This window comes from Lactuca virosa, chromosome 2, assembly GCF_052849685.1.
Source record: "Lactuca virosa cultivar CGN04683 chromosome 2, Lactuca_virosa_CGN04683_v6, whole genome shotgun sequence".
Classification (NCBI taxonomy): domain Eukaryota; kingdom Viridiplantae; phylum Streptophyta; class Magnoliopsida; order Asterales; family Asteraceae; genus Lactuca; species Lactuca virosa.
Window position 1 is genome coordinate 224,812,185 of NC_136427.1, and position 26,896 is coordinate 224,839,080.

Here is a 26,896-nt window from a genome sequence, read left to right on the forward strand (position 1 = left end):
CACATGCAACCTACTTTGGATCTATGTTTTAACTATTGAACATACAACTTTGAATTGCAAAATAAGAACCCTAGAGGAGAGAGGCTAATTTCGAAAGTAACAAACTAGGGTTTAGGGTTTACATACCTTTCAATTGTTATAGCAAACAATTGATAATCTTCTTGATCTTGATCTTGATCTTCTTGGAAGCTTAACACCACAAATGTAATGCCTCTAATGGAATCACACCCAAGAACTAGCAAGAAGGAAAGTAGAAGAAGAGAGGGGGGAGGGAGTATGTAATTTCGGCCAAGGTATTCTTCCAAAGAATGAGTACCCTAAAATGTGAGCCAGGAGGCTCCTTAAATAGTTGAGGGAACTAGGGTTTAGGGAAAACCCTAGTTATCCTTTGCTTAGGGCCTAAGCAAGACCCAAGGCCTTATCTTGGACCCCTTGGACGAATTCTCTAGGGTTTCCCCTAGGGTTTTCGTCCACCCCCTTCCAAGGGAGTTCTGGATCCTTCCATTCAACTATCAGTTAATTGCAAACTAGTCCCTGCACTTTATAATTAATTCTTTTAACCCCAAAATCAATTCTGATTAATTTCTGGCTAACAATTAATTAAACATAATGATTTCTAATTAATATATTAATCTTTTAACATATTAATAAATCATTTATATATATTAATTTATTAATCTTATAAATTAATATCTCTCCTTTCATAATTTCCTTGTCCAGTTGCTAGGTTGAGGGCAACCCAAAAGGACTGTGCTGCTATCAATTCAAGTACATACCAATTATAGTTATGGGCTTAGAAACCTAATCCAACAATTTTATAAACATAAAACATTGAATTTGGCACAAAATAATATATAAGGGTAAAATGATCATTTTTATAATTCAGCACATTAATTCAGAGGTTCCAACCAAACAACATGTTAAAATTCAGATCTTAAAAATTCAGACCCTCTTAGAAATTCAGACATTTTAAAAATTCAGATATTACCAAATAGCCCCTAAGTTTAAATGGGCAAAGTGGAAAGAATAGAAATTGTGGAGGTAAAGGGGCAAGGGGATGAAACGGAGTTGGTAAATGCGTCTGCATAATTACTTCAAGAAATAAAAAAATTCTTATATACAAATAAACAGGTCATTTTCGAATATAAATTCTCAACCATAATCTTACTTGTTTATATTTCGACTTGTGTCGTTTCAACTCGTTTAATTAAACGAGTTGAAATCTTTTACGTAAACCCTTATATTTTATGGTGGGTTAACATAGTGTCATGTTGTGTTAGTTTTTCTCTTCTATTCACAACCACCCCAATATTATAAGTCAATTGTTTTTACCTCTATTCATATTATGGATTATAAGTAGAGTTTTGCATAATTTAGATATTGGGTTATTCACAAAAATTCACCATGGTGGATAAAGGAATAATACGAAATGACCAACTATTTAGCAATTTGCAAAAATAATATTTAAGTCTGAAATGCTACATTTCGGGGTGTAAAAAACGGTGAGAAGAAAGATAAGTTGATCCAAAATATGACATCTTGTAATAAAGGTATATTTTGGACCGACACACTGTACATTTTGGATACTCATTCATTTCAGATTCATTCATTTCAGATTCGTATGTCCGACAAGAACTAAGTATTTTTTTTCTTTATGAGTTTAGGATTTTACTATTAATTCATCATTTTTTTTCCTTCATGTTAGGGTTTTGTTTCAAAATTTTGAATCATTAATGAATTTCTATTAGAGATCGAGTGTTAAATCAAGCTTAGATTCTAACATCAAACATTGCATCTAAAAGCTTGATTAATCATTTGGTAGAGGTTTGGGTTTTCAAACCCTAGACAATTAGAGAAATCCAAATTTCATCATAATCATTCTATGTTTTGCGTATGTTTCAATGCTAAAAACGTGCTTTAAATCATTAATGTATCACCATTTCATCTTTAAATTGGTTGATTTTCATCTCTAATGATGGAATTGGGGATTTGGAACCCTAAATTGATGAGAAGTTGTATCTAGCCATTAAAATTTATACACAATCTTAGCTTCATGATTTTAAAATCAAATCTATGAGCCTAAGGTTAAGGAGAGATTGACTATGATGTTTATGATTTTCTTATTATGTGTTTCCAATAGATCTTATGGAAATATGAGGTTAATTATTGGTTATAATGGAATCCACCATTGGAATAGAATAAAATGATCTCTAAGTTAAGTTATGCACAAATGTGTTTTGATCAGATCAAAGGATCTATGGAAATAAACTATTAAATATTTGGATTACTTGAAAATGAACGAAACAGTTACTTGAGCTCACAATCACCATAAATGGATCTAGGCATCTCAAATCCATTGTTAAGATTAAAATCATGTAAAAAAGGAATGTAAATATGTAATGAGGGTTGGAATTGGAATAAAATGTTTTTTTTGGAACGACCTTTAAAATCATGTTAATAGGGTTATTTATGATCATTAAGCTATAAGAAATAATTCTAGACATAATAACAAAGTCATTAAAGACTTAATGTCACAGACCAACTTTATAGATGTTTCTTGGCCCATCTAAAAAACACAGGAACGCTCAAGAATGGTCGTGAAGACTCTGGAAAAATCTAGGTCGCACTATAAGACTTCAGAAAAGTATAGAATGATCTGGAAGACGATGGAAGATTCTAGAACCCCCTGGAAGACATTGGAAGGATCTAGAATATCCAAGAAGATATTGGAATGTTATTGAACATAATGGAAGTCCCTGGAAGATTGTAGAACATCATAGAAGTCCCTAGAAGAGTGTGGAACATTCTAGAACACATTGGAAGACCCAAGAACGTCCTAGATATATTTAGGACACCGAAGAACATTCTAGAACATTTCGGAACCTTGTAGGTAGATATAGAGAATATAAGAATACTCTAGAATAGTCATGTATAGTATGGAAGTCTAGAAACTTCCCAATAGGAGATGTAAGTCACCTATAAATAGGTGTGGAGCTCATTTTCTCAAAACCATCGAGAAGCCCCCTTGTAAAGAAGTTGGGTTCTATAATACAATCTTTCTTTTTGCACCTTGAAGTGTTCCTTATCGTGTCTCTTTCTTTCCAAGTTCGTTAGTACATCATAAGGATAAAAGTTAGTCTGACTTAACTGGAAATAAACTAAGTGGTACACGAGATAAACTAGTCACAAAAGTCATCCTGTGACAAAGCTTCAAAAGAAAGATTAATGTCTTTGTGATTACACCTTTGAACTCATTTAGTGGTTAAGACATGAAAGAAATATGGTTTTAATGAATGTCAAAAGATGTTATTAAACCTCATTAGAATCAGTTAGATAGGTTTTAGAAGGATTAAGAGTCAAAAGGAGCAAAGTACAATGGCTTAATGCGATTTTTTAGACTTTGGGTGTGTGCAAAAGGGTTCACACATGTCGTGTATGGACATGCTAAAAATATACGGGTCGAGTGTTAAATTTTGCAACTCAATTCATATTTTCATAACTTGTTCGGTTCTCATTTGGTCACCCCATTAGTCCTTATATGTGTATTAAGGAATGGTTAAATGTTTTAATAACCTAGGATGAATTTGATATCTAATATCTTTCTACTATGGTAAAACATGAGAGTAATATTCCATGTATATGTATATGGAAGGAGTAGAGACACATCTATTGTGAGTTAGAAGTGGAACATGAGTTATATACTTGGATAAGTTGAGTAAATCTGAGTACATGTCCTTATTATTTATTTGATAAATGTTTGATATGAACTTATACAATATAAGTACTTGTTTGCTATGTGTCCTTTATGCTATATTTGTGCATTGCATGAAACTTGCTTTGGAAAGGTTTTTCCAAAAATGAAAATGTTGCTTTAAAACATGTTTGAGCATCCTAATAGTGCATATCATGTTAGCATGGGCCTACTCCGGAGTACCGGCCACTTGGAAGGGTTAATATCATGGTTATGGAAAGGTTAATACCATGGGTTGGAAGGGTAAAAAATATCTTGGTTGTAGAAAGAGTAAACTCCTAGTTACACATAAATGATTAGGGATAGAATTTGCAACTTCATTCAATAAGAGATATATTGATAATCATATGTTTCCCTAAATTTGTTCCTTATTTGGTGACCTTTGTGGCCATTGTTGACTCTATTAGTTAAGTCAACAGCAACGGATTTAGCCGGCTGGCCTTTTCGTGAGAATAACCATAAACCATCTAGATCCTAGTATGAAAGGTCCATTGATGAGAATAGAATGTGGATTGGGAAGTAGATACATATGCATTACATTGTTTTATTATTATGATTCCATTTAACCCATATAGATATTACGCTCAGAAATGGCTTGAAATGCTTTTAAGAAATGTAAGAAATGGTTTGAAATATGGCTTGAAAGGTTTTTAAGAAATATAAGAAAGGTTTTGAAATGTTTTTGGGGATTATAACTTAGGAATTGGATATTGTCATTATCCAATAGTATTCCAACGTCTAATTTCAAATTTACTCAGTAGGTATTCTCAATGTCTACCGTTACTATTTTGATTTGTACTCAGATTGAAGACGAAACTCGGAGAGCTAGCTTGGACATTTAGAAGGCGACAATCATGTAGTAGTTCATTCTAAACTTTTGTTATGGTAATTGATTAAATACCATCATACTTCAATTTTTTTAACTTAGAGACTATGAACTTGAGTTTTTTTGGACTAAATTATGCTACAATGATTTCAGATGGTTAAATATTTTTAGATGATATTTTTATTTCATCAAACCTATAGCAAAGATCTTTCATTAGTCAATTACATAGTCAACAATATTGTGTGTTTTATTTAAATAACCTTTGGAATGTGTATGTTTTTCGTATAAAGTCTTATTTTAGTGTTCACATACTTAACAATACCATGCTTTTTTTTAATATGTATCATACTTCAATCAATATACTTATTATTTACATAAGAAATTATAAAACAAATGAATATGAAAAGTTTAATATTTTCATTTATATATAACGAAATACAAGACACCTTAAATCTTAAACCTTAAACCTTAATGGATCAAACTTCATTCGTTGGAGTAATTGCTAGTGCTTCTTCATCTTAGATACGTAAGTCATGGGCCATAACTTTTATGCGGTACCATGACTTCTTTGACACATAACCTAAACCATAGCGCTTAGATAAACTCTTGTATTCCTTGTAGATGCCCAAGGTCTATGACCATAAAAATAGGAACGCTGACCATTAATACAACAAAGTTTTTTCAAATCATTTCCTAGTAATAGGTGATTTTTTTAGACCTTCGAGTTTAAGTACCCTATACTAACCATAAAGATGGGAGTGCTTGCCCCTTACACTTCAAGTTTTAGTATTCTATATCAACAAAGCAAATGAGTAAATGAGTAAATTCAAAAACAATGGCGTTTATGTGATGCATCTTTTTTAGTCCAAAATATGAAGAACGTTTCCATCATATACTTTGGGACTTCACAAAAAATCTCTCAATTTACTATTTTTTGAGTCAACATCATGAAGCTTAACAAACAGACAAACATACATAAAGTTATATTTGTGTAAAAAAAATAACTTAGCATCCAGTGTCTGATATCCAAAATACGATGACCATGCCCGAAATGGTTTTCTGGATATCCAGAATACATATTTCCTCATAAATCTTTTTTTTTGAACTCTGAACAATTTTTATTAGCCACACTAGCAAAAGGCTAGTGGACAAAAAATGAACCAATTACAAATGAATAAAAAATGGGTTTTGAAGCCAAGAGAGCCGGTTAATGTCAATTTTTCTATTCCTCATAAATCTAACAATAAGGCAATGAAACTTGCAAAAACAAAATAATTTCAAGAAAAAACATTATAAATGGTCCCTGTGGTTTCCCAAAATCTGAAGTTTAGTCACCGTGGTTTAAAAACCTCATAGATGGTCCCTGTGCTTTCAAAACTTTTGACAGTTGGTCCTTATCCCTCACACCGTTAGAACCCCACTGTTAACTCTTATTTCATTAAAATATTATAAGGGCAAATCGGTCTTTTCACCTGTGCCCTCTTCTTTATTGAGGGAAATGATTATGCCACTGTCTTCTTCACGTCAACTCCCAAACACTCTTCATCTCCCAAGAGTACAGTGACTTCGTCTTCAACAGATCACTCTCATCCAAGAAACGAAATTGGGGTTTAGGGTTTACACAGCACTAAAGGACAATGGTTCTGTCAATATGGTGTTTACGTGAAAAAAATGCCTGCTTGAAGGACCTACAATCGAGATACGGTAAGATTTTTCATAAAAAAAACTTTAGTTTTTTTTTCCTTGAATGTATTCGTGAAGATAAATCATCTTCTTTACCCTTTCTATTTTTGTGTTTGCAGAGGGATATGATAACTATTTCACGTTGAAGATACACTATAGTGGTGTCTTCACCAAGTCACCTGGAAGGAAATACGTCGATGGTACTGTATCATACGTAGATGACGTTGACACTGATTTATTTTCAGTCCATGACCTCGATGACATGGTTCGAGAATTAGGGTACAAAGGTGAACAAACTCTTTACTACCATTTTTGTATCCCCGAATTTCCCTTAGACTACGGGTTATTGCCTTTAGGTAATGACTAAGATGTTCTTAAATTGGTTTCGTATGTCCCTAAACACAAACTTGTAAAGGTCTATATTGAAATTGGTCAGACTAGGGTAGCTAGTTATTTTAAGTCTCCTTCCAAAGTTGTTATTGAGGAACTGGAACCTAAGAGTGTGTCACCGGAACTTAATAGAAAAAAACCTTGTAGAAGAGAAGTAGGATCGTGTAGTAAAAAGCTTGAGTTAGACCACCCTGCCAACCATGTTGTTGACCAGTCACAGGTAATATATATGGATGAAAGTCAGGATCATTCAAAGACTATTGTTCCATATGTTATGTCTCAAGTTAGCCAACGAAGTAGTGTCATTGATGTGAATGAAGGAGTGATCATGGGCCACATAGAAGAAGTGTGTAAGGGTAATTTAGGCAATCTTGCAGAGGAACCAATTTGTGAAGATATTGATGGACAACAAAGTGTAAGACTCGATGAATTTGAAGCATTTACAGATGATTATTCAACTTATGCTGACTTTGATGTTGAGTACAGTGTACCAAATGGTGAAGACAATCAAGTAGAAATGGAAATTCTAGAGGGCATGGTAAGTGATGATAGTGGAGATGCTTTCTATAGTTAGAATGGAGATGGTTCTGATTATAGTGGAGATGATTCTGATGATAGTGACTACATTGTACATGAGTCTAACTTGCAATTTGATGTGGATGTAGACATGAGTGAATTCCAAAGTGTCGTGGATGTAGATGAACATGGAATTTTAAACAAGCAAACCGAAAGTATAGGGAATGACATAGTTGATGAAGAGTTGGAAGTTATTCAAAGTGATGATTATCAGTACGCAGGATTTTATGAAGATGAAATGACAAAAATGCTTAAGGAGTTGAGTAGGTCAATGTGGTGGGCCATCAACTAGAAGTAAGGTAAAGTGCAAGGGACAATCTACTAAAACAGTTGAATGTGGTGGGCCATCAACTAGAAGTAAGGTAAAGTGCAAGGGCAAAAATGTGATTAGTAAAAAAGGAAAATGTCCTTGGGCAGTCCAAATCTCGAGGCCAGATGAGAATAAGGATTAGTTGGGGAAAACAGTACACGATGTCCATAAATGTTTGCAGACAAGATCAGTTAAAGCTTGTACTTCCAAATATTTAGCAAACTTAATTGTTCCACAAATTCAGAGTAACCCTAAAATTCCAATCAAAGCTTTACATGAGGAGTTGTGTAAGAAGCTGGAGCTTGGTATGCCAGTTCAAAAGGTTGCTAGGGCAAAGCAAATGGCTGAACGTGTGATTAGTGGGGACTACCAACTTCAATATGGGTATCTGAGGGATTATGCTTTGGAACTGCTAAACACTAATCATGGTTCAACTGTTAGGATAGATGTGTATCCTGAACCATGCTTGTCGACTACTACAAGAACTTTTAGAAGAATATATGTATGTCTAGGTGCATTGAAGTTGGGATTCAAAGCTGGGTTAAGGGATTTCCTGGGAGTTGATGGTACATTCTTGAAAGGCCCATATCCTAGGCAGGTACTAACTGCTGTGGGTCTAGACTCAAATAATGGAATATACCCTGTAGCATATGCAGTGGTAGAGGCTGAAACAACTAGTTCTTGGACCTGGTTCATGGAACTGTTAGGAGAAGACTTGGAATTGGGAGCAAATTCAAATTTTACCTTCATTTATGATAGACAAAAGGTATGTTTTACCTAATTATTTCTCATGATAGTGTACCTTACTTTCTATTTTTATAAATGAAACTGACTATATTTGCATTTGTTAAGGGGATAATACCAGCAGTTGCAAAGGTATTCCCCAATGCAGAACATAGGTTTTGTTTGAGGCATATTCAGGAGAATTTGAAGAAACAATGGAAAGGAAAAGAGTTGAGTGACTTGGTTTGGGAATGTGGTAGAGCAACAACATTAAATCACTTTAAATATGCAATGAATGAGTTGAAGAAAATGAATGATGAAGCTCATTCTTGGTTGTGTAAGATTCCTGCAGAGACATGGTCTAAATCTCACTTCAGTGGTATGTCATTAAGAAGTTGTTGAGTTTTATGTTTTAATATAAAATTTGTAATTTCTCTTTTTGAATATGTTTTTCACAGGTAGGGCACACACTGATTGTTTGTTGAATAATCTTTGTGAGGTATTCAATGCTAAGATAGAGGAAGGTAGGGATAAACCAATCATCACCTGCTTAGAGTATATTAGAGAGTATCTCATGAAGAGATTGTGTGTTGTGCAAAAGGAAATAGATAAGTGTCAAGGGGAACTAAGTACTACTGCAACTATAATTTTAGAGGAGATTAAGACTCAAGCAGCAAAGTATGTAGCTAAGTATAACGGGGCAGGAAAGTACCAAGTTGCAAGCACATGGCAGGATCAGTATGTGGTGAACCTAAATGAAAGAAGTTGCACTTGTAGATTCTGGGAGATTACAGGTTTTCCATGTAGGCATGTTGTTTCTGCTATATGGAACAAAATTGAAAATGGAGAAGATGCCCCTGATGTTGAGGATTGGGTCCATCCTTGCTATAAGTTATCAACATGGAGAGCCATGTATCTGAACAAAATTGATCCAATAAATGGTCGTTCAATGTGGCCAAAAAGTGATTGTCCATTCACTTTAACTCCACCAAAACATGACACACAAGTTGTTATGTCAACTAGGCTAGATATGTACTTTTAATGCCAACATGTATGTTTATGTTTTAAATATAATAAATGTATATGTGTAGGTTGGGAGGCCAAAAAAGAAGAGAAAAAGAGGTATTGATGAGCCCAACAGCCAAACCACTAAATTAAGCAGGAAATTTCTTGCAGTCACATGTTCAAAGTGTCATAACAAGGGGCACAATTCCAGAACATGTAAAGGGCAGGGAGGCATTGGTGAAGTTGGATCAAAGGGGAAGACACAGGGAAAGGGGAAGACACAGGCAAAGGGGAAGACACAAGGAAAGGGAAAGGGAGCTGGAAATTCTGTTAAGTGGTTAGTTGGATGTTTGGGTAGTTAGGTCTTTTGAAACTTAAATTATGGTTTGGTTGTTTAAATTATGGTAACTAGGTCTTTTGTAATGTTTGTATGGGTTAAGACCTTCCATCAGTAAGTATGTTGAAACTAACTCTCATGTTTAAACACAGACTTGTAATGATTTTATCAACATTTTGGTTATGAGTTACCCTCTCCAAACCTTTCTCAAAAAGATGCATGTATAACAATGTAGATTTGAAATATCATTCCTAACCATTTGCAAGATGCAGTTATAACAATGTATCATACGAAAATGCACATCAAAACCACTGATTTATAACAAAATACATAATCATCATTTCCATTAACTTAATGTGTTACACTTCATACAACAAAATGAAACCAAAAATACCCATTCCATCACAATCCAAAACCCCCTGAACTAGTTAGATGCGTACAAAAGAAACCAACCCCCCCCCCCCCCCCCAATCCTATTACCATCTAGATCCTTCAACCACCTTACTGATTAAAATAAAACCAAAAAAAAAAAACATCCATGAACAGAACAATATCAGCTGGTAGTTCCACAGTTCTGCACTTGCAATCGCAACCCTCTCTTCCAATCGATTCATTGATCTTATCAAACCTGGAATCACCACCAATGCCCTAGCACACATCACAGGGTCAACCCACCTTATGAACCCACATCTTGAACAATTCAAAAATTGCCTTCCTGGGTTACGATCCGTCCATGAGGTCAACTTCGTTGTTTCCATTCCACATCTACAAATCGCCATCTTCGACACTCGCAAAATTCGTTTTGCAATTGGATGCACAGTAATGTGAGAGTAGAAGAGGGTGGGTGCGAGAAGGGTTTTCAAAATATCAGACATGCATTTGGTTATAAAGAAGAGGGCACAGGTGAAAAGACCGATTTGCCCTTATAATATTTTAATGAAATAAGAGAACGGTGGGGTTCTAACAGTGTGAGGGATAAGGACCAACTGTCAAAAGTTTTGAAAGCACAGGGACCATCTATGAGGTTTTTAAACTACGGGGACTAAACTTCAGATTTTGGAAAACCATAAAGACCATTTATGATGTTTTTTCTAATTTCAATAAATCGTCATAAGAGGATGTAATTTTATGGAAACCCCAATGGTAATTGTCATGTTTTAGTAAGAAAGAAGGGATTTTTTTTTTTTGAGATTTTTATTGAGATGAAAGATTCACACTTTATATACATACTCACTCCGAAATGACCTACTTCCATACAAATGAATGATTTAGCAAAAATATTTGATACAAAATTTTCAGTTCTACTCAACAAGAAGTTATATTCGTACGAAATTCCATCAATTTCATATTTATCCATACAAAATATCACTAAACGACTTTACATATACTAATAAAATAATCTCACACTCACATTCATGCACCCAATCAATATTTTACTTAAATTCTATAATTATCGATTCAAAAGTGTTATTATTATTTTTTTTTTCCATCAAGTCATTTCCAGGATTTCCACTATAGTGGTTCAACCCCCTGTTGGGAGCCAACAACTCATAAATATAAATTATTTGAAAATAAACTAAAACTTGGTAAAACAGGAATAAAATAAAAAAAAGCCGTGAACTTGACCAGTAACAGGGCCAAAGTTGTAAATTTATCTTGGAAGAATCAATGAAGCTATAGCCTATAGTATACACATAATAACTGAACCATGTCTTATACCATTACTATAAGATGTCAAAATTTATAACCATTTTTCAGAACATTATATAATAAAAAAAAAATCATGATCAATTCAGATTCTCATTATGTGCAACAAAACTTTAATCACCTTTGTTGGCAGAAATTCATTCCATTAAGATGAGATGAGCAATCACACTGGCTGAAGTTCTTGTTCATACACAACTGAATCCACCGGCCTATACAGAATGCCGCCACCTGGCCGCTTCTGTCTCCAAAACCACCACCCAACAACACCCGCCATCACAAATATTAATATCAAAATAAATACTATCATCACCCCCATATAATTCTTCACCCATGTCCTGCCACCCACCATAATATCATCATATTAACTCTTATTTATATGACATTATCCAAGAATATAATCAATATACCTGTTTGGATCAGATTCAATAAACCAATTAGAAATCCGATATTTTCCAAATCTTTTAGGAAGTTTTATCTCCCCTTCAGCTATTCGAGCAATTATATTCTGCCACCAAGTAATTAATCAAACCATAATTACAATAATTAATATAAAAAATCATTAATTTACTATAATATATATAGATATAACTCACAGATGCAGTAGTGTTGGACATATATTCATCAGGTTTTGGTGGAGTAATAGACCATATTGTAAGTGACTCATTTCCCTCCCATGTAAAGTCCAATAAATAAACCTGAAATTATAATTATTATTACATAAACTTTAAAATTTAAACAAAAAAAAATTAGACAATACCTGTGAAATGTTAACATGCAACCCTTTTGCAATTAACTCAGTAAGCTCAATGATATGTGGTTCGAGTTTAGAGTATTTAAGATTCAGAAACATATAAAATATTATGCTTCCAACTTTCGATCCTACAAGGTAAAACACAATAATATATATTATATACAAGGGGTATTATAATTTATATTTATAGGAAATAACAAATTTTGAAAATCTACCTGGAGAAATATGGCCAGGTGTCCCCATTGGAGATGGAGAAGGAGACATGTCTGATGAGGGTGCACCAGAATTATGTAGTCTTGCCCACAGATCAGAACAATTAGTTTTCCAAAATCCAATTTTGTCATGTTCACGATCATACATAACAAAAGTATTGCGCACAATGATCCCTGTAAAAAATATAAAATTAATAAACTATTTTTATTTTTTTAATAAAAGAAATGATAAAAATAAAGAGTACCTCCTAAAAGAGTTGTTGGATCCTTTCCGTTTTGAAAAACTCCCAGGCAATATGCACCATGTACCCTTGAGTGCTTTTATATATAAGAAACAAATGAGAATATTAATAATAAGAAATACATTTAGAAAAATATGTATACAAACAATATGAAGAAAATGGAAAAAATTAAATAAATGCTTACCCTGAACAAGTAGTTTTCAGGGGATAGTGTTAGCTTATGTCCTTTCCCAAAAACCATTTCAACTTTCGGGAAGATTTTCATCAGTTGTGAAGCATCACTAAAGTAAAGAAAACTAAACATTAGTTTCTACTTAAATACAATAAATTATTTTCCCTAATTACTTATCTATATTAATTACTACAATACCTTCCAGCACCAGAGAAGCAAATGTCATTGTAACTTGGATCAGGACCTCTGATCTGTTTGACAGTATGTAGTTCTTTCAAGACCTGAATCCAAGATTACAAAATTCAATTAACAAATCTTGATGATTTAGAAAAAGATTGTTTTTTTTTTATGAAAGAAAGAATAGTTTTGGATGAAATCTTACAGCCTCCTTAAATGCAAGAAAAGCAGCTTCAGGTAAATAAGCATAAGTTGTCCCACTGTCAAGAACTGTTCCATGTTTTCCATCAAAAACACTTGGACTCAATAGCAAACGCTTCCCAGCAACATGCAACTCCTTGAGCTCAATATTGTAATATGGGCTGTTGCCACCCCGAGACTAGAGTAAATGTGTGAGATCATGTATTAAATGTATTTTGTTAGAAAAAGAGATTAAGTTTTTTTCTTTTTTTTTTTGTATCTATAAGAAGGATAGATACAAATTACAAAACATACCTGCGTACAGGGTCTGAGTAGGCATAGATCATCCCTGAGGGAGGAGAAACACTACCAAGAACCATGGCACCACCACCTATATCCATTCCACCATAACATAAAGAGAAGGAATCACTGATTACACCTCGGTCAACAAGTTGGTCAACTATACTTAGATCACCACGCCCCAAACCCATTATTCCATCAGCATGTTGACTGTAGAGATCACCAGTTTCTGCATTTTCACAACCGAAAATGGCACGTTGTGGTGATAGTTCACTTCGGTTGCCAAATGATACGATGTCTTCACCAAGAACACCACTGCTGGAACTCATTTCTGCATATTGTCGTTCATATACACATTGTTTTCTCTCATAGTCACAGGTGCAATCGATATTGCATTTCACTGGTTGGTATGTGCTGGATAAATCTGGATCAAACTTTGGGTCCTGGGGATATCAACAATCTAAATTCAGAACTTTACTACAAAATCAAAACTCAAGTATCGATTGATGAACATCATTAAGGAAATACCTGATGCTTGCCACATTGTTCACAAGTAATGCAAGGAACATAAGTAACAGTACTCCCTGTGTCCACAATAAGAGCAAACTTCTGCGGTGGAGATCCAATCCAGAGCCTCGTCGTGTAATACCTAATCATCACCAATTCAATTTGCAAATAAATGATAGAATCTGTAACTTCTGAAATCGAATGTGATGAGAACTGAATACAATATAATAATCAGAGTGGTCCCAGGGAATTCAATCGTTAGTTTTTTCCAGCTAAACAAAATATATAATATAAAATTCACATATCCCTATTGTTTACGTGCGCGCGCGTAAAATAGATCGAGGAAATGAACACATACCCGTGGAGGAGGAGATCATCGTGGAGAGCCATCCGCGCGTTCGGGCGAGACGTATCGGATTTCTGGAGGTGACGCCGTGATTTTCCGTTGCCGGAGAACGAGGAGATCCGGGAGGAGTTAGGAGGAGACGGAAAAAGAGGTAGAAACATGGTGTGACGATTGCTACCAGCATGCGGAGGATGGAGAATAATAGTGCTTGGATCACCGATGACCGCAGAAACAAACAACGAAGACCTCAGAAACAACACAAAAATCGACAGGATCACGATATCGGTAGTAGACGAGGACAGTGCCCAGGTGAATCGTGCCATAATTCGTCAATCACCGATCTGTTGTGTCTGCGGATCGAGAGAGACAAATGAATTGGCCCTATAACTCTTGTTCTCTCACAAAACAGTTTGAGAGCTAGAGCGAGAGATGAGAGAGATTTTCCGTTCCGGTAAGGAGGTCCGATCAAGTCATCGGCGACTGTGAGCAATGTTTTGTGGCACATAGAAATAGAAAAGCTTATTCCTTCTCATTCGAAATCGAAATCGCCCTGACGACGTGTATGATGTATCGGATCTAAAAGGTAAATAGTTCGAATAAAGCCTTCAATTCTACTCACCTTCTAACTTAAATTCTTTTTCTTTAACGTGTAGTTAGGTCAATTTTTATATCCAAATGCCAAAATAGGCGTTACGTTACTTTTAAACTATTAATATTTAGAGTATTTTAGGTCTTGTGGTATACATACCACGAATCGATTCGTGGTCTAGTTGGCTACGAGAAAAGTTCGTGCACACCACCCCGACATTTCGTGGTCGGGCATGGTCGTGGTCTTCCGTGTTCTCGACGACGAATGTAAACGGACTCGAGGATTGACTATTGATTTGTTGACCATTGAACGGTCATTTGGCCATTTTTTTTTCAAAATCAATTCTATACACAAATAAATAAACCTTCTATTTTCACCAAAACACACATTCATTCTCTAAAACCACAAAACACATACACATGGATTCCACAAAACACATGGAATTCTTAAAAACTTTTGACTCGGATGACGACGTAGAATTCGTCGAGACATTCTTCAACGTTGCGCAACACATTCACAACGAAGAAAGTTCGAATGTTGCTCGTACAAGGGCGGTCGTCAATCGTGATCGCCAAGCCGCACACGACTTATTGGTTCGTGATTACTTTGCCGATAATTGTCTTTATAATGACGACTCGTTCGAACGTCGTTTCCGTCTGAATAAGGCTATATTTTTACGTATTAGTAATGCTTTAGAATCTCGTTATGATTTTTTACAACAAAAACCCGACGCTAGAAGAAGAATGAGTTTTTGTAGTATACAAAAATGTGCGGCTGCTCTTAGGTATTTGGGATACGGTATAACATTTGATGCATCTGACGAATACTTGAAAGTATCCGAGAGGACCGCAGTTGAATGTGTAGATTGGTTTTCTGCATGTGTGTATGAGGTTTTTCACGAAGAATATTTGCACAAACCTACTCAACGTGATATTGAGAGATTATATTCGGCTCATGAAGAGAGGCATGGATTTCCGGGTATGCTTGGCAGTCTAGATTGTACGCATGTGGCTTGGGAAAAATGTCCAAAGGCATGGTCAGTTCACTCGAGGAGATATAGGTGAACCAATTATCATCCTAGAAGCTGTTGCATCTCAAGATTTGTGGATATGGCATGCTTTTTTTGGAGTAGCGGGGTCTAACAACGACCTCAATGTTCTTGGCCAGTCTCCACTTTTCAACGATATTTGGACCGGCAAAGCATCTAATATGACGTTCACGGTGAACGGGCAAGCGTACAAATACGGTTACTACCTTGGTGATGGGATATACCCGGATTATTCTACATTGATGAAGGCATACTCAGTTCCTCGAAGTGAAAAGGCAAAGTTCTTTACAAAAAAACAGGAATCGGCGAGAAAGGATATCGAGAGGGCATTTGGAGTCCTTAAGCAGACATGACATGTAGTGAAATATGCTACACGACTCTGGAATGAAGAAAGAATTAAACGAATGGTCCTAGCATGTATTATAATGCATAATATGATTATTGAAGATGAAGGTCGAGTGATTTGCACGTATGATCCGAACGACGTTGTCGTTCCAATTGAGGAGTTCGTACCCGGAACGAATGTGTTTTTAGAGCGAGTTGTTGAAATTCATAACAGTGAAACGTGTTTCAATCTTCGAGAAGATGTCGCGGAACATTTGTACCAACGTAACATGAACGAAGATTAGTTTTTTTATATGTATGTTTGTTTGTTTATTTAATTAATGTAATGTTTTTTTTTCTAGATTAATTAAGTAATGTAGTTTGAAGTTGTAATTTTATTTTTATAATTAATGAAAAACTAGTTTAAAAAAATGAATGTTTTTTAATTATAAAAAATGTAATTTTATTGTATTTTTTAATTAAAAAAAATAAAAATAATGATGTGGAGTGGTGTGTTAGTGGTAGGTATCACATGTTAGTCGTGGGAGAATGTGGTGCTGATGTGGCACCCACCACATATGTAGTATGTGGTGGGTATAACGGATGGCCTTATAAGAATGTTATTTCAGTTTAAAACAACGTTTTGAGAAAATATAGCCAATTTATTTACTGATTTATCAAAAAAAATATAGAATGAAATCGGTCACATATTAAAGACACTTTATCTTACCTTTTTCTCAAATTTTCGAAACATTTTTTTACAATCTCTCAACGTAAGACTTTGTTTTGATGATATAAATCTTTATTTTGCTACAAAAAAGATTTTTAAGATCCTTATCGTAAAAAACTTTAAAACAATGAATTATTAACATATAATCATGAATTTCATAAAAGCTTTAAAACAATGAATTATTGACATATAATCACTACAAGAAACAAAGAAATTCAAGTAATACCGACGACAAGGGCATTAGCGGCAACATCTTTCCTATGTCGACGTTATGCATATGTCGTCAGTAACACCATCGTTGCTATTAATGCAAAACCACAATCCACGTCATTTTTTCCCGCTGCACCCCATCCATCGATCTCGCATTCAATCCAACGATCGTTTGTTGCTCACCTTACAATAGTAATAGCGGTGACAGCAGTAGCGGAGACTATCGCGGAATGTTCATTCCATTTACCACAAAATGGCGCCGCTATTGATAGGTGTCGTTGGATCGTCGTCGCTAAAGCCTTATCGATAATTTTAGACCAGTTGTCTGCTTTCTCAGGTACCCTCGATCACCTCTCTTCTTCGATGATTACAACATTGATCTGATAGAGTGGGAATTTTACCAATTAACCGGCCGATTATCACCACCGACAGACAGGAACACCATCGGGGTCTTTTTGCCGGTGATTTTTTTTTGGGGGGGGGGGGGGGGGGTTCTTGGCGATATCTGGTGTTTCCGGCAACTAATCCACCATACAACTGGCGCTTTCAGTTGCTTCTCGTCCCTCCTCTTCCTCTTTCTCCTCTGACGAAATAAACCAAGAATAATCTCCAATATTTTTTTTGTGTTTTTCAGGGAGGCACCACCATTTTTGGTGTTGCTCCGGCGATACCACCGCCACTGCAGTTGCTATGGCGATACCACCACCACATGTGCTTTTGATTTTCCAGTTGCTATGGCAATACCACCACCATATGTGCTTCTGATTTTTAGGTTATTGATTTTGTAGGGTCTTTACCGATGACATTTAATCGTCGGTATACCTCTATTTTTGTTGTGAATCACGGGTCAAACGAGGTTAAGGGGTGAATCAGAGGAAACGGGGCAAGATCGAGGGTGGTCTTGAAATTCACGACAGGGAAACGTGAGAACTCCACGTCGGGATCATGATCGGGATTAGGGTCGGGGGAAACAGGCAAATTCATGGGCGGGGGACCTGTTTGGTCTCATTGACATCCAAACTTAGGTGCTTCTTCACTAGAGAGGAGTTGGTTTGGACCTTCAAATAATCCAAGACACAAGTACAAATCCGTTTCTACATCATCCATAAGAGGTATAATTTGATCTATGCTTCTAGGTTTAAATTTTTTTTCTTTAAGGATTATAACCGATTTAAGCAAGCAGGGGAACAATCGAACATGCAAATTTCTGGTGCGTCAGCTTTTCAACAACAGTGTTGTGGTGCATCTGTAACACCCATAAAATCAAGCCAATTTAAAACTTTTAAAAACATTTCAACCCTTTAAAAATCATTACATCTTTGTTTTCAAAATGTATAATATCAGAGTTTTCCCATAAACATAACCAAAACATGAGGCGTTGTACGATCATGCCTTCGCCTTGTCGCAATCCCTTGATTTACCTGAAACAATAAACTGAAACTATAAGCCCGAAAGCTTAGTGAGTTCCCCCAAAATACCCATACCCATAATAATACACATATAATCGTAAACAACATACTATGGGTCCAGTAAACCATCGGGTTGGAATGCCCCAGGCCCTCAACCATCCGGTTGGAATGCCAACATACTATGGGTCCAATCATCCTCGGGATGGAATACCCCAGGCCCACAACCAACAGGTTGGAATGCCCACATACTATGAGTCCAATCATCCTCGGGATGGAATACTCACGACCCACAACCAACAGGTTGGAATGCCCAGGTCTATTGGCCTCCGCACAAAGCAGATAAGCCTCAACCGCCAAACAAACATGTGCACATATAACAGATAATCACATAACAATCTACAGACAACAACTGATCTAACAGATCATACCACATACCACATAATATTATCCTACCCTCTAGGATACCGAACTAACAGGTTATACCACATATCACATAATATCATCCTACCCTCTAGGATACCGATCTAATAGATCATACTAGCATAACATAACCAAATAACAATTCAAAGGGCCGGCCTTGGTGCCTTAGACCCTTGAGTATAGTGAGGATAACTCACCTCGCAACTGCCGACTGGAAATAGAAAGCTCAACTCCCGGATCACCGCCACCAACTCCACCACCTATTTCCAACACATCCCAAAGTTCATAAATTCCCGAGATACCCCCAGAAGTCAAGTGCTCAACCCTTGGTCAAAGTCAAAGTCAACTGGCAAGGTCAACAGTCCATGTTAACCTCAACTCGTCGAGCACCCTCGACTACTCGCCGAGTTCTTGCCTAATTTTACCAACTCGCCGAGTCACTCACCGACTCGCCGAGTCCCGGGCAATCTTCAACGGACCCGCCGAGTCACTCTACTGACTCGCCGAGTCTACGACAATCTTCAACTGACTCGCCGAGTCGTTCATACGACTCACCGAGTCCCTTCAGTCCTTCATCCATGCAGATGCTTTTTAAGCCATGCAAAGGCTCCAGATTGTAGATCCAACCTTCCAAGGACTGCTTATCACGTAAAGTTGCAAACTTTACGTGCATGCAAAGCTTTAAGGCCCTAAAATGACAAAACTAAGCTTGAAATGAAGTCCAACACTTGAGGGAAGGCTCATACTTGCCAAAGCTGCTACCTTTATGGATCTAGAGACCAAAGGGATTCCAGATATGGAGTTGCAGCTTCAGATCTTGGCTCAAACACAAAAGCTTTTCCTAAAACCCACCCAAAAAGAGATTAAAGATGAGATGAGCCAAAGAGACAGCTTAATACCTTCCAGAGAGTGTCAACTGATGTATATCTTTGGTTCCCACAAGTTCCTAGCTTGATTTTACTTGTTTCCCCCAAGTGTTCCTCACCAAGATCTCTCTTCCAAGCTCTATCACACCAAAGAAACACACACACACACGATTTAGGGATTTAAGGGTGCCAAGGAACTGTAAAGGGGAGGCTGGGGAAGGCCAATGATCCTTTAAATAGGGTGCAATACCCTGGGATTTAGGGTTTCATCTGCCAGCTCCTACTCGTCGAGTTCCTTCTTGGACTCGGCGAGTAGGTCACCAAAACACACGGACCAACCCGCTGCTACTCGACGAGTGGGGAAGCCGACTCGTCGAGTAGACCTTGAAACCAAGAAGATTCTTACATGAACCAATACCTGAAAATCGGGGCGTTACAATTCTCCCCCACTTGAACTAGACTTCGTCCTCGAAGTCTGCCGCGGCGAACAGCTCCGGATAGTGTTCCCACATCTCTGCCTCTGGCTCCCACGTCCACTAGGACCCCCTATGATGCTCCCATTGCACCTTCACCAAAGGTATCTCCTTGTTCCTCAGAACTTTCATCTTCCTCTCCAGTATGGCCACAGGCCTCTCCACGTAATTCAGGTGTTCATCGACCTGAATATCATCCAGCGACACCACCGCCTCCTGATCCATAATGCACTTTCGCAACTGCGGGACGTGGAAAGTGTTGTGGATCCGACTAAGCTCATCCGGTAGGTCTAGCTTGTAAGCCACCTTGCCAACACTGGTAATGATCCTGAACGACCCAATGTAACGGGGACCCAATTTCCCTCTCTTCCTGAAGCGGATCACACCCTTCCAGGGTGAGACCTTCAGGAGAACCATATCACCCACCTAAAATTCTAGCTCAGATCGGTGTCTGTCGGCGTAACTCTTCTGCCGACTCTGAGCGGTCTGCAGTCGCTGCCTAATCTGCTGAATCTTCTCGGTAGTCTGTAAGACTACTTCCGTCCGACCCATCACCCTGTGTCCGACCTCACCCCAACAAACCGGGGTGCGACATCTCCGCCCATACAACAGCTCGAAAGGCGGGGCGCCAATGTTGGAATGATAGCTGTTGTTGTAGGCGAACTCTGCAAGCGGTAGGTGGGAATCCCAGCTCCCACCGAAATCAATGACACACGCCCTCAACATATCCTCGAGGGTCTGAATGGTCAGCTCGCTTTGACCGTCAGTCTGCAGATGGAATGTTGTACTGAAGTGCAACCGCGTGCCCAGCTCCTCGTGGAACTTCTTCCAGAAACGGGAGGTAAACCTAACATCCCAATCGGAGACAATGGAGACTGGAACCGCATGGCGAGCCACGATCTTGCGGACATACACGTCGGCCAACTTCTCGGCCGACGAACTCTCCAGTATGGCCAAGAAATGGGCACTCTTGGTCAATCGATCCACGATGACCCATATGGCATCAAACCCATTCGCCGTCCTCGGCAGCTTGGTAATAAATTCCATCGTGATCTGTTCCCATTTCCACATGGGAATCTCCAGGGGATGCAACTTTCCATGCGGCCTCTGATGCTCGGCCTTGACCATCCTACAAGTCAAGCACCTCTCGACGTACCAAGCGATTTCTCGCTTCATGCACGGGCACCAGTAGCTCAAACTCAAATCCCGGTACATCTTGGTGGCCCCCGGGTGAATAGAGAAGTGAGACTTATGAGCCTCCTCCATGACTGTCTGTATGACCCCACCAGACATCGGAACCCATACCCGACCGCATCAGGTTAATAATCCCCGGCTATCCCGCACAAACCGGGTGTTCTCACCCCTGATCCTCTCCAGCTTCCAATTCTCTGGCCGTATGCCCTCGACTTGAGTATCTATGATCAAACTCACAAGCGGAGAATCCACCGCTATCTTCATACATATCGCTGGGGTGGAAGACCTCGCTGACTTGCGGCTCAAAGCATCCGCAACCACATTCGCTTTACCGGGGTGGTAAAGGATCTCGCAATCGTAGTCCTTGACTACGTCCAGCCACCTGTGCTGTCTCATATTCAGGTTCGGCCGATCCATGATGTGTCTCAAGCTCTTGTGGTCCATATATACGGTACAACGGACCCCGTACAGGTAATGTCTCCATATCTTGAGAGCGAACACCACCGCTCCCAGCTCTAAATCATGTAGGATATCTCGTCTCATGCGGCTTCAGCTGCCGCAATGCGTAGGCTATCACTCGCCCCCTCTGCATGAGGACCGCCCCTAAACCTGTGATGGATGCATCACAGTACACCACAAAATCCCCAACTCCCTCCGGGAGTGTCAAAACTGGAGCCTCACACAAGCGCTGACGGAGGGTCTCAAATGCCTTCTGCTGCTCAAGGCCCCACCGGAAATCCACCCCCTTCCTCGTTAGACGAGTGAGGGGTAATGCAATCTTGGAGAAATCTCGTATGAATCTCCGGTAGTACCCTACCAATCCCAGAAAACTCCTGATATCTGAGGGAGATTTCGGAACCTCCCACTGCCTGACTGCCTCGATTTTGGCCGGGTCGACCAAAATCCCATCCTGGTTAACGAGGTGCCCGAGGAACTGGACCTCCCGTAACCAAAACTCGCACTTCGAGAACTTGGCATATAGCCGCTCTCGTCTCAAAACTCCCAACAACTCCCTGAGGTGCTCCTCGTGCTGCTCACGAGTCCTGGAATACACCAAGATATCATCTATAAACACGATGACCAAGCGATCGAGCATCGGTCTGCAGACCCGATTTAACAGGTCCATAAATACTGTCGACGCGTTGGTGAGCCCAAACGGCATCACCACGAACTCGTAATGACCATAACGAGTCCGAAACACGGTCTTCTTCATGTCCTCCTCTCTGACCCGGACCTGATGATGCCCCGACCTCAAATCTATCTTGGAGAACCAAGATGCCCCCGGCAACTGATCAACGAGATCATCTATCCTCGGGAGTGGATAATGGTTCTTCACCGTCAACTTGTTCAACTCCCTATAATCAATGCACATCCGGTGCGAGCCGTCCTTCTTCCTGACGAAGAGGATCGGTGCTCCCCATGGATAACTGCTAGGTCGAATGAACTGCTTGCCCAACAGTTCCTAGAGCTGTGATGACAGCTCTTGTATCTCGGGTGGTGCCAATCGGTATGGCGCCTTGGCGATAGGAGCCGCATCCGGCACCAGGTCGATCCGGAACTCGACCTGCCTCTCCGGAGGTACTCCTGGTAACTCCTCCGGGAACACGTCAGCAAACTCTCTAACCACTGGAACCTCTGAAACTGGAGTCGGATCCCTAGCCTGCGTATCCACCACATACGCTAGATAACTCGTACACCCGTGCTGAATATACTGTCGAGCCCTGGCAGCTGAACAGAACCCTGATCCCACTCTGGTGCCTCGCCATATACAATCAGTTCTCCCCCACTTGGGGTGCGAACTACCACCCGCTGGCCCTCACAATCTATCATAGCACCGAACCGACTAAGCCAATCCATCCCTACAATCACGCACACCTCCCCCATGGGAATCGGTATTAAGTCTATCGGAAAAGACACTCCGAAAATCTCCAACTCACATCCTCGGTAGACCGAAGAAGCAGAAATCTCGTGTTCGTTGGCGATGGAGACTCGCAACGGACACTCTAGCTCACCTACTGGCATACTGAACTCCCTACTGAAAGTCTGAGATACAAATGACTGACTCGCCCCCGAGTCAAATAACACCAATGTGGGTAAGGAGTTTACTAAAAACGTACCTAATCACAGGTACAACAGATAAGCATATAATTGATATAACAAATGAGAGTAAGGATAGAAACATACCAGCAACCACATCTGGTGCTATCCTGGCCTCCACGGCTGTAAGCTGAAAAGCACGCCCCTGAGCCTTCGGAGGCTCCGCCCTAACTGGCCTCCCATCCGTAATCCTCAATGTAGCCGGCGCTGGTGCCTGTGCCGGCTTGGCGGCTAATAAAGGACAATGGGCCTTCATATGGCTCACCTGCTCACAATGATAACAAAGTCTGACCCCGGAAGTCGGAGTCTGCTGCCTGCAATCCCTTGCCAGATGGCCCTGCTTGCCACAACGGTGGCACCCACTCCCTGCTCGACACGTCCCTGAATGAGCCTTCCCTCCATGGACAAAAGTGACCAAAAAGAGTTTACTAAAAAAAACAAAAACAAAAACAAAACCTTAGTTAGTCCAAGATAAAATATTAAAAATTAAAAAAAAATGGTAACGGTCTTACGATTCGATTCTACGTCATACCCGATCTTACCAAAAAAAAATTTTGTATGATCGTGATTGATGTACGTAGGTAGGATTGTATGATCGTAAAATCATACAATTAAAATCACAATTTTAATAACTTTGAATTGGGGTATATGTCCCGATCGTTGCACCCCAACGGTTAAATTTTAACTTTTAAAAGAAAAAAAAACATATATTCATTTATTATTCTTCTTATTTTTTTTTCACCAAAAAAATTTTAAAAACAAATTTTGTAATGTAAATCGATCCAAACGTCCAACTTCCAATGATGTATCTCTCAATCGACACCTCCTATGGATTTTAATGAGTTTATTTGTCCGTCTTTACCATGACATGGGGAGAAAGATGAAACTAAAAAATCCAGATGACAATTAATTAGTTTATAACTTTAAACTTTTGAAATGTTGTATTATAAGGCTGTGAGGAGGGGTACGGCAACACTTCGACAATTGTTGAAGTGTGTTCGACACACACCATCCCTTGGCCTCAACATATGGTGTTCGACAAAGCTTCTCGGCAAATCCACACAAATGCAAAAGAAAATCTAAATCTCATATTTGTTCTCATTTTTTTTTTCTAATAAATTAAAAAAATTGAGCATGTCATGACAACACATCCCCTCTAAATGGCAAAAAGTTAATATGGTGTGGCAAAAGTAAAATGGCGCCTACGTAACATTAAAAATAGTATGACAAAAATGACATCCCTCTAGCATGATGTGAATGATATGTATTAAACTTTACATAATATGGTGTGGTAAAAGTAAAGTGGCGCCTATATGTAACAGTAAAAATAGTATGACAAAAATGGCATCTCTCTAGCATGATGTGAATGATATGTTAATACTTTACATAATTTGTGTTTATTTTTAAATGATTGTATATGTTTTTAGGAAAATTTAAAAGAAAAAAATTATAAATTTTCGTAAAAACTAAACACCTATATGGATGTTTTAAAACATTATTTAAAAATAAATTCTATAGTGACCACATGTTTTGTAACATCCCAAAAATACCGAGTAAAAATTTCATTTTAAATAAGTCAAAACCATTCATACATCTCAAAAAGACAATTAGTGTAAAAGTATTCTCAAAACATCATAGTAAAATCGTAAATAATCATTGGAGAATAAATCCTCAGGGGATGCAGTGCGGTCAAACCAGACTCTTCTTTTTAAAACTGGAAGTACCTAAAATGTTTAAGCCATAAAATCGTAAACACAAAGCTTAGTGAGTTTCCCCAAAATACTTCATACCATAGTGAAAAGACTCACCTGAACTACTCATCGGAAGCTCAACCGCCACCTCATTAACATAACAGTCAACCCAAGCTTCCTAAAGCCAAACCGAATCAATCCTTAGCCAAATGCTCAATTCTACTCAAGTTTGACCAAAAGTTAAACTGGTCAAAGAGTTAACGGTCAATGGTCAAAGTCAAACAATCATCATGCAGATCATTGCCACGTCATGGCCTTCCTTAGCCATGATGTGGCCATGCCAGGACAAAACAGTCGAGATTTCAAACTCCGCCACATCGTGGTCACCTTTCCCACGCCGTGGGAAATTGTTTGAAAGTGTCATGTCTTCACTAAGCACTTAATCCTTACAAATCTAAATCCAAAACTTCATATCTACTCCTTCTCAATGACTTAATGGATAAAGTTTCCAACTTTATCCATTAGGACCTCATCCAAAGGTAAAATCATGAGCCCTAAGTCTAATAAGCACTTAATATGACCAAAACTCAAACATGGAATCAAGAACACTCAAAACCAAGACCTTTTTCTCACTAACTCAGAAGTTCAAGACCATGAGAAAACCATATCAAGCTTTGAAGTTCCTCAAACTACAAGAGCATCCGAGAATGGGACCAAAACATCCAAAAATGGACTCAAACATCGAACAAGAAACACAAAGGTCAAGATATGAACTTTATACCTCCAATAACTCATAAATGTGGATAAGATGTTGGATCCAAGCTTGTTCCTTGCTTCCTTGCACCAATATGAACTTCTTTCTTCTTCAAGTTTCAGCAAAAGAAGACATTAACCTCAAGATCAAGCCACCAAGCTCATTTCCATGGAAGAGAGCCTAGGGTTTCTAAATGAAGCGATGGAGGTTGAAGAAGATGACCTAGAATGGGGGTTAAGATGCTTAAATATAGGAGCAACCCTAAAAATGTGTGGGCTTGGGCTTGAACAGCTGTCACGCCGTGGCGGCCTTATCGTGGCCACATCGTGGGCATCCTTGCACCACGTCGTGGCACATAGTTTTCTTCAAAACTCCATCTTTAGTCCTTGACGACAAAAGGCTTAACCAATTTGGAACACGGCTGTTACATGTTTGTTCCATCTATTTTTAGTTTAATCGAATTTTCAAGGTTAAGCGATGACATGTTGTCGCTCCATCTCACTACAAAAAAAGAGAGCAACCACCACGACAGATGTCATCGCTAAAGCAAATAGAGGCGATAAATCGGCGTTTACATGTCGTTGCTATTGTTCAAAATGTCGTCGTTAATACAAGTTGCCACTAATACGTTGTTGTTGTTGTTGGATTAGTTATCTAATCCCATAACTATAATTGGTATGTACTTGAATTATAGCAGCACAGTCCTTTTGGGTTGCCCTCAAACCTAGCAACTGGACAAGGAAATTATGAAAGGAGAGATATTGGTTTATTATAAGATTAATAAACTAATATAAATGATTTATTAATATGTTAAAAGATTAATATATTAATTAGAAATCATCAGGTTTAATTAATAGTTAGCCAGAAATTAATTAGAATTAATTTTGGGGTTAATT

At 38.4% G+C, this 26,896-nt stretch overlaps 2 protein-coding genes across 2 annotated transcripts; one reads left to right on the forward strand and one right to left on the reverse strand.

The window, feature by feature from the left end:
- The first annotated feature begins 7,697 nt into the window (after positions 1 to 7,697).
- LOC145158252 (uncharacterized) lies at positions 7,698 to 9,626 on the forward strand. The gene is made up of 5 exons (XM_079077174.1): positions 7,698 to 7,736; positions 7,781 to 8,302; positions 8,389 to 8,638; positions 8,718 to 9,265; positions 9,351 to 9,626. The coding sequence occupies exons 1-5, from the start codon at positions 7,698 to 7,700 to the stop codon at positions 9,624 to 9,626; spliced, it is 1,635 nt and encodes a 544-aa protein (XP_078933300.1).
- A 1,544-nt stretch (positions 9,627 to 11,170) lies between these two features.
- LOC145160305 (aspartic proteinase 36-like) lies at positions 11,171 to 14,825 on the reverse strand. Its single transcript, XM_079079444.1, has 12 exons — positions 14,208 to 14,825; positions 13,871 to 13,991; positions 13,358 to 13,785; positions 13,068 to 13,224; positions 12,884 to 12,966; positions 12,698 to 12,794; positions 12,517 to 12,589; positions 12,275 to 12,445; positions 12,066 to 12,187; positions 11,902 to 12,003; positions 11,716 to 11,813; positions 11,171 to 11,643 (listed from the first exon to the last, which is right to left on the reverse strand). Exons 1-12 carry the CDS (start codon positions 14,516 to 14,518, stop codon positions 11,472 to 11,474), a joined length of 1,935 nt encoding a protein of 644 aa, XP_078935570.1. The 5' UTR covers positions 14,519 to 14,825; the 3' UTR covers positions 11,171 to 11,471.
- Positions 14,826 to 26,896: the final 12,071 nt, after the last annotated feature.

Excerpts from the sequence above, each read along its gene's own strand:
- LOC145158252 (XM_079077174.1), top strand. The coding sequence starts at position 7,698 with ATGTCCATAAATGTTTGCAGACAAGATCAGTTAAAGCTT. Across the intron at positions 8,303-8,388 it reads TCATTTATGATAGACAAAAG|GGGATAATACCAGCAGTTGC; the intron begins GTATGTTTTACC and ends GCATTTGTTAAG. Across the intron at positions 9,266-9,350 it reads CACCAAAACATGACACACAA|GTTGGGAGGCCAAAAAAGAA; the intron begins GTTGTTATGTCA and ends GTATATGTGTAG.
- LOC145160305 (XM_079079444.1), bottom strand. The coding sequence starts at position 14,518 with ATGGCACGATTCACCTGGGCACTGTCCTCGTCTACTACCGATATCGTG. Across the intron at positions 13,786-13,870 it reads AACAATGTGGCAAGCATCAG|GACCCAAAGTTTGATCCAGA; the intron begins GTATTTCCTTAA and ends TGATATCCCCAG. Across the intron at positions 12,188-12,274 it reads ACCTGGCCATATTTCTCCAG|GATCGAAAGTTGGAAGCATA; the intron begins GTAGATTTTCAA and ends TTTACCTTGTAG.